Genomic DNA, 15039 nt, shown 5'->3' on the forward strand with positions numbered 1-15039 from the left:
ATTTCCTTGCTAATATTTGTTTTTAGTTGGGAGAAGAATCTAGACCTTCCAAAGTGACATTTATATACTGCATTCATATATTAAGAAACAATGATCATTTTCATTCCCAAAATAGTCACTAGCGTTATACACGGTTTTTCCTGACAGTTTTAGGCTCCAGCGAAAAAGATAAGAAAAAAAAAGAAACTCAAATTTTGAGTGGGTAGAAAGAGGGGCGCCTGGGTGGCTCAGTCGTTGGGCGTCAGCCTTCACTCAGGTCATGATCCCGGGGTCCTGGGATCGAGCCCCGCATCGGGGTCCCTGCTCGGCGGGAAGCCTGCTTCTCCCTCTCCCACTCCCCTTGCTTGTGTTCCCTCTCTCGCTGTCTCTCTCTGTCAAGTAAATAAAAAATTAAAAAAAAATTAAAGAGAAAAAAGAAAGGCTTTTTTTTTTTCAACTTTTGCACTGGGAACAAGTAGTAACTCTTTCACAAGACTGAAAGAAAATTTCCCACTGGTTGTCTGCATGTTAAAGATGGTTCTCTTGTCATTGGCTTTTTTTAATTTAAAAAGACTGGCAAATATGCCTGAACTAATTTGCATAATGGAAACTCAGCCGATCTCAGATTAAGGAGGACTTAAATGGGAATGTATCCATATGTATGTATTTGGGGAGACTTACCATTAGAAAACTCCTTAAGAATAGAAAGCCTGAAGCTAACTGGATAAGAGTAAAAACTGGCAGCTGCAGAGTGGCATCTCATCAAGTATTCCATTGCTTCCAACTCATAGGCCCTTTGTTTTGCCAACTATATCAGAATGACAGTTATATTTATTATAGGGGTGCCTGGGTGGCTCAGTCGGTGAAGCATCTGCCTTCAGGTAGGGTCATGATCCCAGGGTCCTGCCCTGAGTTGGACTCCCTGCTCGCGGGAAGTCTACTTCTCCCTCTGCCCCTTCCCCTGCTCATGCTCTCTCTCTCTCCCTCCAGCTCTCTCTCAAATAAATAAAAATAAAAATCTTTTTTAAAAAACCATATTTATTATAAAGCATCTTTTGGGGGAAAAAAAGTCCACAGTTTCACAAGCCAAATAAAATGCATATAACCATGTGTGGAATAGTTGATTTACTCCTACTATTGGTACGAGGAAATCAAGTTTCAGGCACTTTTTTGTCAGTCCGTCAGCTGTCAGTCTCAGACAGCTGCGATAGTGCCTGAAAACAAGCACACCAAACTCGCAGACTAAAATTATGTGATATATTTGCCACGGCCATAAGGTGAATCAGTGGTACCAGGAGACATGAGTAAAGAAGCTCTATCAGCCCTTGTTGTCTTGTTCATCACTTTGTAGACACTGCCAAGGATTATGTGGGGAACAGAGTGAGTACCTACAAAAATATTTTTTGAGTGCATGAATGAGCGAATGGGTACTTTGCCTCTGAATCTGAATGTAAAGTCATTCCCTTACTGTGCCAGGTCCTTTCCTACCAGCCCTGTCCTGGCATCCATCTCCCATTTGATACTCACCTTGACGACCACACCTTGAGTTCAGAACCAATGTTTCCAGAGCGTCACGTGACAAATATGGTGGCTCAATTATTATAGATAATTATACATTTTCATATATGTCCCTGCCTTAAACCATTCATTAGCATGGCAATTTGGCTATTAACATCATCTGACATTTCCCCTTGTCAAAAAGTTTTAAGTCCCACCTCGCTCAAGCAAAGGAAAAGCAAGTGGACTCAGTACTGTTTCCTAAAGAAATTGCTCTCCAGTTTAAGCAAGAGGAAGGAAGGTCACCTACCTTCTCTCCTGAAAATCCTCTTGCTCCCTAAAGTTAGGAGGAAATAAAAAAAAAAACTGAGCTTGAATAAGATTTTTAAACCTTGTTTCACTTAGGACACCATATATTCCTGAATTCCAAGAAAATGCAATTAGTAGACCAAAATGAAGATTTCTTCTCCAGTGACTATAATCGCTGGAGACATCACAGCACTCTGATTACTACTGCTTCCCTTTGCCTGTGACTTGGAAAAATTCATAGATGAATTTTTAGGGGTGAGTAGAAAATGGCAATGACCTGCCACTTATTAATAGCACAATCATATTTTTTCAAACAAAAGTGAGAATATACTGTCTAAGAAGCATGAGAAGGCTCCCAGGAACAAAGGACAAATTAATTGAAAGAGTAACTTGTTAGAATGTACAGAATATGGTTGCTATGGTCAGAAAAACCCTCTATAGGACTCGGAGATTGTAGAGAAAATTTTCTGGCCTTATTTAAGGAGAGTCTCTAATCCTGGAAGGTTAAGAGACATTTATGAAACCACTGAAAAAGAAGCCCTACCCATTATTTCTTTAGGCTTTAAAATTTCATTATTCTCAAACCCTCTTCCAACTGCCAGTGCTCAGCAGGGTCTACTTCTCCCTCTGCCCCTCCCCCTGTTTGTGCTCTCTCTCTCTCCCTCCAGCTCTCTCTTAAATAAATAAAAATATTTTCCTGAGGGCTTTTTCTGGTACCAGAGCCTGTCCATGTGCAATGCAGCTCAGAAGTGCTGGGGAATTAATACCCACTGGGAGCAGCTTGCAAATAATGCCTGATAGGATTTGGTGTATAAATACCCCAGCTCTCTGCCCCCTTGGATGGGACAACGTTGAGGTGTATGTTCCAACCATGTGTGGAATAGTTGATTTACTCCTACTATTGGTACGAGGAAATCAACATACAACACTGGCTCACACAGTTCCTCAGCAGGATTAGGCTCCACCTACCCACAGTGGTAATCTAATTGACGCCATACCCTTTTAGGTCACCTTGCTTCCTTAATTTCTCTCTTGTCTTGCTAGTATTTACTGAGATCCCCTCCCAATAAACTATTTGCACTTGATTCCTTTTCTCAGGCTCTACTTCTGGGAAACCCTCAGTCTGAGAAAGAGCTAAGAAACTATGTTGAAGAAGTAAAATGTTCCTCAAACTCAAGGGATAAAACAGGGACAGCGAAAGAATTCCACAGCTGGAGGTTTACACTCACCTTAGGTCCTCTCACACCTGGGCATCCTTCCTCACCTCGGGGTCCAGGAAGGCCCTGGGGGCCTCTTTCTCCCTATGGAATAAAGACACACATGGAGACAGTCAAGCAACCATCACCATCATCACCCAACCAATTTAAATCAGCAACGATGACCATCAGAATGACTAAAATATGACACTGTCCTTACAACTACTTCTATATCTTCAAAGGCTTGATCAGATTACCTACAAGACAATCACAATGTCCATCGGTCAACTGCCCATACTGATAACCCCAAATCATACAAATCCGAATTATCTATATTTTTGATCAAGTCATTCAAGCCACACGGGCAAAACTTCAGTATTCAAGCAAACAGAAGGTGTGTCAGAACATTTCCTTCTGGCAGCTAAAATTGGATGAAGGTTTCCTTGTGGTTCTGCAAAGAATCAACCATTATTTAACTCTTTCTCTTCTAGGTGAACTCCTGTCCATTCCTAAGGTATAGATCGTATGTCACCTCCTCCTCTAAGAAGCTTTGTCTGTTACATTGTGTGTTATTCCCAGCTTCTGTGTTATATTGTCTCCTGCTATTTGGAGAACTTCTAGGAGACAAGGACAATGTCTCTTTTATTTATCTCTAGGTTTGCAGCCCTGAGTACAGTGTCTGGCACACAGCGTACATCCAATCAGGATTTGAAGAGTGACTTCCTAAATCACATTAGTGAATATAACCTTTGATCTAGGTATTGGATAGGGAAGGGAATGGTAAATATCATGCCTTTGCCAAATTGATTAAATGTAAATTAGAGAGTACTATATATCCCATGAGCTTTCATCAAGAGGGTCTACAAATGTAATCTCACTTTGATTTAATGAGGTTGGATTACTTCATGACATAAGCTGCCTGGGATAGTAAAAGAGAACACACTAAAGTGAGAAGCACTTTGGATCAAAAATGAAAGGACCTGGGTTCAAGTCCTAGTTCTGCCTCCACCTTGCTTTTTCCTCCATTTATAAAACGTGGATCTTGGTAATACTGATGCTAACGACTCATAAGATCGTTGTATTGAATGCATGAGACTCTGTACTGAGAGTACTTCACGGGTGCCTGGGTGGTGCAGTCGATGAAGCATCTGACTCTTGGTTTCAGCTCAGGTCATGATCTCAGTGTCGTGGGATCGAGCCCTGCATCAGGCTCTATGCTCAGCATGGGAGTCTGCTTGGACTTTCCCTCTTCTGCTGCCCCTCCCCCCTGCTCATGCTCGCTCACGCGTTCTCTCTCTCTCAAATAAATAAATAAAATCTTAAAAAAAAAAAAGAAAGAATGAAAGAAAGTACCTCACAAATCATACAGATTGGACAAGTGAGGTGTTTTGTACTTAAACAGCAAGAGATAACGAGAAAAGCGCAGGTTCTGGCATCAGACTGACAGGGGTCTGGGCACAACTCAAACCTTCTCTATCTGACCTTTTAAGTCACTCTCTCTGAGTTTTGAACTCCACATCTATAAAATGAAAGTATTAGCACATATCAGTAGGATTGTCACGAAGATGAAATGTCATAATGGGTACGAAATGCCGAACGCAAAGCCTCACATACAGTAGAGGCCAAGTAAATGTCTATTTTCCCCCCTCTTCCTCATCTATCTGCATTTTTAGGTTCAATGTGTGGTGTTTAAGTTTCATCTGGAAAATTTAATTTTAAGATATCGCTTTACTATTTTGTACTACACAGTGTTGCCAATCATGAATAATTGGTTATTGCCTTCATTAGGAAATAGTTGCTATATACAAAACAAATGTCCCTAACAAAGGGACACAAAGGGAAAATTCTTAAAGTTTATTTCTAACAAAACAAAACACTCTTAGGATGGCTATTATCAAAAACAAAAACAAAAAGAAACTAGTGTTGATGAGGATGTGAAGAAATTGGAACAGTTACGCACGTTTCATGGGAATATAAGAGTTCAGCAGCTGTGGAACACATATGGTAGTTTCTCAAAAAAAAAAAAAAACTAAAAATGGAATTACCATATAATCTACCAAATCTACTTCTGGGTATATACCCCAAAGAATTGGAAGCTAGGTCTCAAAGAGATATCTGCACACACATATTCATAGCAGCATTATTGACGACAGTCATAAGGTGGAAGGAAGCCAAGTGTCCATTAACAGATAAATTGATAAAGAAAAAGGGTCCTTATACACACAACAGAATACTATTCGGTCTTAAAAAGGAAAGATATTCTGATACGCTACAATATGGATGAATCTTAAGGATACTATGCTAAATGAAATAAGCCAAAAATACAAATACTGTATGAACCTACTTAATGAGGACTTATTTTGGTCAAACTCATAGAGACAGAAAGTAGAATGGTGGTTGGAAGAGACAGGCTGGGGAGACGGGGTCATCAGGAATTAGTGATAATGAAGACAGGGTTTCAATTTTGCAAGATGAAAAGCATTCTGGAGATGGATGGTGGTGGTGGTTGGCAACAACATTAATGTACTTAATACCACTGAACTGCACACTTGAAAATGGTTAGGATGGTAAATTTTATGTTATGTGTAGTTTGCCACAACTAAAAATTTAAAAGAAAATTGTGAAGAAAAAGAAAAAAACCTACTCTTATGACTTCTATTCCCAGTTTCTAAAGTTTCAGTTGCTATACATACATAATTAGGTATGAGTTTTCCCAAAATTACTCCTTGGAAAAAAAGATATTCTTAAACTTGAGTTTTCACAAAGTCCTCACAAAGATTCTCATATTTCAGAATACTCTCTCCATTGCTTAACTTTGAACAGCACAGTGTTGACACCCAGTCAATGTTAATATGAGATTATTTATGGGATCCTTATGGATGTCACCTACCAGATCAGGTAAAAAAGAAGGAAAAAAGGAGGTAAAGAAATCTAACAGAGATAATGTGTTTGTCGTATTTGACAGTGAGAACTCACAATTTCAAATGTTAGATGTCATGCAAATAAGATTTTTAAAAATCACTTTTCAAAGCAATAGAATTCATGATTACACTGTGAAGACCATAAAAATATTCTCACAAGAAAAATGAGGCAATGGGTTTTTGAAACTGAAAATAAATTTTCAATGACAGACTTTATAAACAGACTTAAAAAGCAGTTTATCTTAGAGATGCCTGGGTGGCTCAGTTGGATAAGCATCTGACTCTTGATTTCAGCTCAGGTCATGATCTCGGGGTCGTGAGATTGAGCCCTACATGGGGCTCCATGCTGAGCATGGAGCCTGCTTAAGTTTCTCTCCCTCTCCCTTTCCCTCTACCCCTCCCCCTGCTCTCACTCACTTTCTCTCTGTCACACACCCCCCCCCCCACAAAAGTGGTTTATCTGAAACAATTTAGACAGAAGGGAACACAATATACTCTAGAAAACCAGGGAAGGTGTTTCCAAAACAGAGGCTCCAGGAATGCTGGGAAAACTGATATAGAAACTCCATGGGAAGAATTTGTAATAAAATTATTTGATAAAATATGAGAAAGAGAAAAAAGCAGAATTTCTTATTCTATCACTTTACATAATGAAAGACTTTAAAATGTTCATGTGTAACTAAATAAGTTAAATATTATAAGTAGACATTTGTCACCTATATCCCTCAAAGTTTATATAATCCAATTGGGCAAAAGCATTTTTTAGAATGTTCTCATGAGAAAACAGGAATCACCCTTTAATGGGTACCTATGTCAAATTGTTTTGAAAAAAAAATTGGGCTTACAGGGCTTTTCATTCAGATACTAAGCTCTATCCTGTTTAAAAACTGGTCTCCCACTAGTGGTTTAAAGCTATCAATCATAGCCATGATTCTGTGGAAAGAATAACATGATCAAAAGCTGTTCAAATGCTAGGCTGGTTCAAGTTATTTTTGAGAAATGAGAATAATAACAGTAATATCTTATTTTGTAGATGAAATGAGGAAATGTATACAAAATGTTTAGCCATGCAACCAGCACATATGAAGTTCTCAACAAATGTTAGCTAGTTTTGTTACTACTGAAGTTACATTACTGTTTTTGGGGACCCTAGATAATCTAATTTGGTATATAAGGCTTTGATAGGTAACCAATGCATATTTAAACCACCATCTCATACTAGGTACATTTTAAAAATATATAGAATTCATGAGTCTGGCAGATTGTCTTTTCCAAAGATGGCCACAACAAAATCTACAGTGCTCTTCTGGATATGATCTTGCCACATCCCCATCGAGAAGAAGGGTCTAATCCCCATCCCCACCCACCTTGAATCTGGTCTGGAGTTAGTGACTTGCCTGTACCCAATAGAATGTGACAGACAAGTTACCACGTGACTTCTGAGGCTCCCTCAGAAGCTTTGGGCTTCAGCCTTGGTCTCCTGGAATGCTGCTTCTCAGGACGGTCTGTCCCTGGTGGGTGCTCCCTCTCAGACCCAGCTGCCATCCCTGTCCTTGGACCACTATGGCCCATCCATCTGCCACCCCAGCCAAACTCCAGAGCATGAGAGAGGAAGTCATCTCTGCAGTGGGTCCTCCAGCTGCCTGGTCAGCCCAACTGAGATTTCAGACACCTAGCAGAGAGCCACCCACTCTTCTCTTCTTAGTTTCCCCACCCCAGAGTCCATGGCTATAATAAATTGATTGTTATTTTACACCACTGGGGTTTTGCAGGGGGTAGGAGGGGGGGTCAGGGGAAGAGGAGTAATAAATAACTGGAACAATGAATTAGCTCTTTGTTGTTATATGCTTTCAATTTGAACCTACAAATTATAGCCCCGTTCTGAACCTGCCATCTGCAGAGAGATGTCTCAGCCATTGGGCAGACCAATCTACCTGCTCTGGGGGAAACAACATTAAAAGTCATTCAGGGGACAACATATTTTGCAGTCACCTTCTCTTGTGAGAAATGCAGTAAAAAGAAAACAACACCAGACCCTAGAGCCATTATACACCCCACACGGCTCCTGAGGACTTGCAGAGGGTCTAGTCCAAACTGAGATGTGCTACAGGTATAACACACACAGGATTTCAAAGAGAGGGTATTTCTAAAAAATATCATCCATTTTTATATTAGTTACATGTTGAAATAATTATCTTTTGGATAGACTGGGTTAAATAAATTACTAAAATTAACTTCACCTATTTCTTGTTATTGTCTTTAAGATGGCTACTATGAAATTTTAAATTATATAAACGTATATATATCACTCACATCATATTCCCAGCTTTGTACTAGAGAGTCTTTATAAACCATCTTGGTTTCAGGATGTTAAGACAGCGGAGAAGGAAGACAAATTTGTCTCTTACTCTAGATGGACAAGGGCTTGGTTTATATTATTTGTCTGGAATTGGTGTCAATGATCCTAATAGGTTGGCCAGACTCTAAATTGTTCTCTTAAATTTGGCCACGCTTATTGAACCATAGGACAAGCAGACAGAAATAAAATAACACTTATAGGACATTTTAAAACATCATAAAAATGGAAAGGAATATTTGCACCATACCTGAACAAAACAGCAAATACCCACAGCCCACACTTCTGAATGTATTTCTAAAATCTAAGACTATAATTGCTGAGGCAAAATAAAGAGAGAAAAGTTGAGCGATTCTCCCACAAATATAATCAAAGAAATGAATTGGCTTATATAGCTCCCAACAGCTGCATTTCTTTTTCTAATTTCTGCTGATTTTCCAAGTTCCAGCAGCCTAAATATTCAAAACAGTAAAACAATGCTCAACTCCAAGGGGGCGATGAGAACATTAAAGCTTGGATATCTCAGCAGTTTGAAAAGTATGAGCCAAGGACCCCCAGGTCCCCAAGACCCTTTGAGAGGGGGTGCTCAGAAAATTAAAACTACTTTCCCAATTACACAAAGATGCTATTATCTTTTCTTACTCTTATTCTCTCCCAAGGGTACAGGAGAGTTTCTAAGAGACCACAAGCAAGTGGTACCACAACAGACTGAACACAGAAGTGGACATATGAATCCAGCTATCTTCTCATAAGACAACTACTGAAAACATGTAAAACAATGCCACTCTTCTCACTCATCTATTTCATTTTGGAAAATATAGTTATTTTCCATAAAGGAATGTGTCATTTATATTAAGGGCTTATTTTTGTTATTTGGGAGTAAAATAAATAAATATTTTAAAATTCTTTCCATTTTGGCTCAGGTCATGATCTCAGGGTCATGAGATGGAGCATGGTGTTAGGTTCTGCACTGGGCACAGAGCCAGCTTGGGATTGTCTCTCTCCCTCTGCCCCTCCCCTCCCTCATGCACGCTCTCTCTCTCTCAAAAATAAAATAAAATAAAATTCTTTCCATTTTAATTTCTAACATGGTAAATATCAATGGATAGAAACTATATCAACAGAAGCTCTGATGTCCTCAATAATCTTAGAGAGTGTAAAGATATCCTGAGACCGAATGTTTGAGAACCAGTGGTGTATACATATCAGCTTTAAAATAGACACCTGTGGTAAAGTGGTTTTCCACAGCTTAAAATGAACTGAAAACCAAGACATTTACAAATCCTTTTGATATTTTATGTTGTAATAAAGATGGGCCCTATTGCATTCCAGTCCCTTACCTAGCAATTCTCTCTATAATATACATTTTCCCCCACAACCAATCACACGATGGCTAACTTTCCTGTGGCCAGGGATATATCCAGGGTTGTAAGCAAACTTTTGGTGAGTAACTATAACTCTATCACCTTTTTGGTCATTCAGGAAGGCATCTGAGGGATCTTGTTACAAGAATGGCCCTGGTTCTCTTCAATTTATTTTGTTAAATTACTTACAAACATAGCTACCTCATTAATAGCAACAAAGTACCTGCAATTCAGCTCATGATTAACAACTACTGTTATATATATACTCACTAGACACAGACCACATTTTCAGTTACCTCAAATTCAGGTTAAAATGACCACCCCTCATCATTAAACACCTTTTAGAGACTATATCTTTATAAAATTTGTACACCTAACATTTGTTATAACAAATAGTTATTTTTATATAGATATTTTAAACCCATTTTAAATGGCAGAGATGAGAAAAATTTTCATGACTTAAGTGCAATTAGGTATTTCTAATATTTGACCCATTTTACCATATTCCTTCAAATAAAAAAAAATAAGATTCAGTACTTACATGTCCACCTTCTTCACCAGGATGACCAGGTAACCCATCAGCACCCAGCTTTCCCTGAGGAAAAAAGAAATCAAAAGAAATAACTTGGATTCTAAATTCTTTTCTTAAATCTACATGAAATAAAAATTGTTATTAGTAGGGGCTTTGGTGGCTCAGTCCATTAAACATCTAACTCTTGATTTCAGTTCGGGTCATGATCTCACCATCATGAGATTGAGCCCCACATTGGGCTCTGCACTCAGTAAAGCTTGAGATTCTCTCTCTCTCTCCTTCTGCCCCTCCCCACTTGTGCTCTTTCTCTAATAATAATAATAATAAATTTTAAAATTTTTTTAAATTGTTACTGATAGATACCTTTGTCTCACTGAGTTGACATTTTATTGAGAATCAACTAAATGTTGAGCACAATGTATAGGGACATGTAGAAACAAATATTTTTGGCCTGTCTTAAAGTGAAAACTTGAAATACCTGTTTGTCTTAATAGTTGGCATGTCAGCCTGTTTTTATTTTTCCAAAATATCGTTTTAAGCCATTTTATTCTGAAAATCTAAACCAAAACTAGTTTCTAATTAAATGTTTAAGGAACACTTCTCCTCTTAAAGAGATCTTTGACCTTGTTTTTCAAAATGTCAGTAAGCAAAGGTGTTACCATCCATGCTACTTATGAGAAATGGTTGTTTATTACTGTATGACTCAGCTGTTTAGTCTCTTCCAACCTCTTTCTCTTCCTCTTTTTTACTTCTTAGATAACACACAAACCATTTCCTCTCAGGGAAGTTTGGCTTGCCATTTATAGCCAGATGCGTTTCTTTAATTTAAAAATGGTCAATAAGATATGGGAGCCATATACTCTTTGGGATCAACAAAGACATGAACATCAATACAACCAACCACTGAATTCTTACAGACATAAAGAGCAGAGAAGTCAATTATTCAAAACAGTCCCATCTTTGACCTTTGAGGCAAAGTCCTTGAGTTGCAAAAAAACATATCAAGAGGTTCCCAAGCTTGATTTCCTGATTCTCCAGTCTGATACTTAAGAACAACGCAAGGGGGAAAAAATCTAATGCTAAGGCATAACCTCAATTTTTCTCAAGAAGTCATTATATACTTTATACTGTTCTAAATCAAGATTGATCTGCAAAGTCAGTAAGAGCTCATTCCAAAAACCTCACAGAAAACCTTACAAAGAGAGAATGGGAAAAGATGGGCAAAGCCAATGGGTTTGATTCAACCTTACATGAGGATCTGGGATGATCCCGCCATCATAAAGCTGTAGTTCATGTGTGAAGGACACCTCATGTCCCGCAGAACTGAGGACCCATTTTTTTTTTTTTAAGATTTTATTTATTTATTCGTGAGAGACAGAGAAAGAGAGAGAGAGGCAGAGGGAGAAGCAGGCTCCCAAGGAGCAGGGAGCCCGATGCGGGACTCCATCCCAGGACCCCGGGATCATGACCCGAGCCGAAGGCAGACGCTTAACCATCTGAGCCACCCAGGCGCCCTGAGGACCCATTTTTAATGAGATTTATTCTCCCTTAAAAGTGGGACCTGGTAATTTTGCTATTGCTTCACCATGGAGTTAATAGAGAGATGCAAAGTGACCACTCGTGAGTCAGCAATTGTATCTTTCCTCAGAGTTTAATGCTATAGAATAGAACGTCAGCTCGGAGGGGAAGAGGCAGTGACCAATGTAAAAAAAAGCAGCTGGTGCGTAAGGGAATATTTTGTAGACAAGTGAAAACCTCTGTGTGGTGGTTGAGTATGTGAAATTTGTCTGTGAAATTATTTGTCAAATAAATGTAAGGAGACAGCATAATATAGTAGAAAGAATGTGAGCCTTGGAGTCAGATAGTCACAGGGGCTTAAATCACAAAGTGCCTCTTGGTACCTGTGCGACTTTGGGGAAGTAATGTTCCCTCTGTAAGCCTCTATTGCAACCTGTAAAGTAACATTGGCCTCAAAGGTTTGTTAGAGGGTTGAATTAGCAAAGGTGTGTTAAAGACAGAACACGGGGCCTGGTATGTAGTGGGTGCTGAAAGGCCATCTCTCTCCCAGCACCATCCATGTCCAACAAATTCTCACCTTGCTCCCAGGGTTTCCACCATCACCGTGGTACCCATCTTCTCCAAAACACTTTATATATATATTGCAGCATCTTCTTTCCACAATTGTGTCCTGAAAAGCAGAACTCATGTAACATGATTTTTTTTCATCTGTGTTAACTGTGTCACATTACACACTAAAGAGACAAAATTCCCTCTGGGTTTTTTAAATTATTAGAATGAATAGATCTAGTGAAGGATGGTGTTAAAAAGAAAAAAATACTTACAAGTTGCTTCAGTAAGATGCTTGGGAGGGATTGCAGTGTGATGCTCAGAGGTTGATTATATATGAATCCTCTGCCAAATTCTAGCTCCTGGAGCTCTTCTAATTTATGCACACCTTCCAGGCCAATAAAGAGGAGCCCAGAGAATCCTTCAAAATACCAGCCAGTGGGAGATTTACTTGCATGTCTTTTGAACACTCTTTGTCCTGGCCCTAGATATTCATGCATCATCCCACCCTTCCTATATCCTTCTTGTCTCAAACTGCATTTCTGACCAATGAAATGAGAGCAGAAGTGACACGTGTCACTCCCTACAAGAAATTTTCAGAGCAGTGCATAATTTGCCCCATTTCCTGTCCCTTGCCACAGGAACAGACCCTCTTTCGGCCTAGGTCCTTAAGTGATGAGAATGAGACTCAAATGAATGGTCATAAGGCATAAGATAAATATATTCTTGCTAGTTTAAGCCACTGGGATTTGAAGCATGAGCCCATCCTACTGATGAAGGCACTAAAAATCATGCGGATTTGCCCACATAATAGAGAACAAATGGACAAGGACACTTTTCAAATTGGCTAGAAATCACCGTTCATAGAATTTCAGAGTAAGTATTTGTTAATATTTTGAACAGTAAATTCACACACACACATACATACATACATCAGCTTTTTGCTATTTTAAACAAGCTACTTAACAATCTTGTGGTTAAAAGAACATGTGTTTACATGTTCTTAGTTATTCCTTAAAATAAATTTCTAGAAATGGAATGCTGATCTAGCACGTAGGCAAAGTTCGCCGTCTTTTGTCAAATACTTCAAATTCCCTTCCAGAAGATTCGCAACATTTTAAACTTCCTATGTGGTAAATCCAGTTGGGAGCAAGTTATCACAGCAAACATTCCAGCACATTGTTAACCAACGGAAAGCATCATCTCAAGAGGAATATACTGAACATACTCTAAGGAGAAGGGAGAGGGGTACAGGGGGCTTGGGTTGCTGCTTATTCATCTTGAGTTTGCCTTAGAGCTTTTATATGACCCAAAATGCGAGCAGAGGAGCAAGGGCACACGGCTATGCAGGTGGTACTGCCCAGCCGAGGAAGCTGGGGGGCCCTGAAATCCAGCCAGCACACTACTCTTCAAGCCAGGTACCCAGGCACAGGGTCGCATCCACCCACAGCATCGGCATCTTGTTCTATTTTCACAAAGGTGCCATATAGACTAGTAGCAGCCCTTGGAGGATGAAGAAAGAGGAAGATTGGTGAGCATAGGAGGAAGGAAGGGCAGTGGGAAAAGCGAAGCCCAACTTGAGGGTGATTCCAGAGTTTAGAAAAAAGAGACGTATGGACCCCTTGGTAGCCTGCAAGAGCAAATGGCACCCATTCATCATGAAGTCGGAGTTGCACATTCAATCCTCAAAAGCAGATGCCAGGCTGGTAACTGGTCAGTCCTGTCTCAGTCAGAGTGACCCTTGGTCACTGTCAGGGATATGGGACCCTGGGGTTCTCTCAGCCCTGATTGATACAAAGCATCAGCCTTGTGGGCACTGAACTCCAACCACCTGGGTTAGTCTATGGAAGGCTTAATGGAATCCAGTGCCATTTGGAAATGTGAAAGAGGATCTCGGTCCCTGTGGGAGGAACAGCCCACCCAGGGAAACTATGAGCACTTGCCTTTGCTGCGGAGAAGCTCAGATGTTATCTTCAGTCTCTGGAAATTATCATCCAGTCCGTCTGTAAACACTAAAAGGACCTGTTGTTTATGAGAGAGAGGAGGGGAGAGGGGAACAAGGATGGAGGGGAGGAAGGGGAGAGGGGAAAGATAAATGCTGGAAGTTGCACATTTTGTAACAATGCAAGGATAAGCTTAGCTTTTCTGGTTGTATCCAGCCTTTCACCCTGCTTCATTTCACCCATTTGTTACTTTATTACACATTCACTTTTACTTCAATATCCCCAAGGCCCCCTGCCAAAAAAAAGAATTTGAACCAGCTTAATGTGTTCCCTTAAAAATATCTTCCAAAAATGGTCTTACAATACTCACCTTTATCAGTGCAAAAATAGCAAAATTTTAATGCATTTTTATAATTAAAGTGTGTCACCTTTATTCACAGAAAATTTTAATTTAAAAGTGAATTCTATATTTTAAGAAATAAATCCACTGGATGCATGATGGAAGGAAAAACTAAATGTAACTTGCAAAGTTTGGGGATGACATTTCCTAATAAACATCACATAAGATCTTTTCATTTCTGTAGGCTTTAGTGGGTATGTAGTTCTTGGGCACCAGGAAGGGAGGACCACTAATAAGCCATTAGCTAGTTACTAAAGATAGTTCAAAGTGCTGACTGGAAAAATAATGGGCCCTACCCTACATGACAATCAGTTATCATAAGGAGCTAATATCTTCCAAGTTGTCTTTGGAATGAATTTGCGCCATGGAAGAATCTGGATCTCTGAACTGTGAGCAACTTGAGGACAGGGATTTATCCTTTTATCTCTACTGGCATTATTTAGCCCAGAACCTCTAGGGCTTAGTAAATATTTGT

At 39.5% G+C, this 15039-nt stretch overlaps 1 protein-coding gene across 1 annotated transcript in view; it reads right to left on the minus strand.

Moving 5' to 3' along the window:
* The window catches only part of LOC123862939 (collagen alpha-4(VI) chain-like), a 90313-nt gene that overhangs the window by 53519 nt on the left and 21755 nt on the right, over positions 1-15039 (minus strand). The window contains exons 11-16 of the mRNA XM_045902151.2: positions 14165-14243; positions 12497-12642; positions 12250-12342; positions 10164-10217; positions 3015-3086; positions 1787-1813 (exon numbers count right to left, since the gene is read on the minus strand). Coding sequence (XP_045758107.2) covers positions 1787-1813; positions 3015-3086; positions 10164-10217; positions 12250-12342; positions 12497-12642; positions 14165-14243 — 471 coding nt within the window. The remainder of the gene's footprint in view (positions 1-1786; positions 1814-3014; positions 3087-10163; positions 10218-12249; positions 12343-12496; positions 12643-14164; positions 14244-15039) is intronic.

Source organism: Mirounga angustirostris, unplaced genomic scaffold (genome assembly GCF_029215605.1).
Source record: "Mirounga angustirostris isolate CCGP_5_RB_7025 unplaced genomic scaffold, mMirAng1.0.hap1 SCAF_1, whole genome shotgun sequence".
In the NCBI taxonomy this organism is placed as follows: Eukaryota; Metazoa; Chordata; class Mammalia; order Carnivora; family Phocidae; genus Mirounga; species Mirounga angustirostris.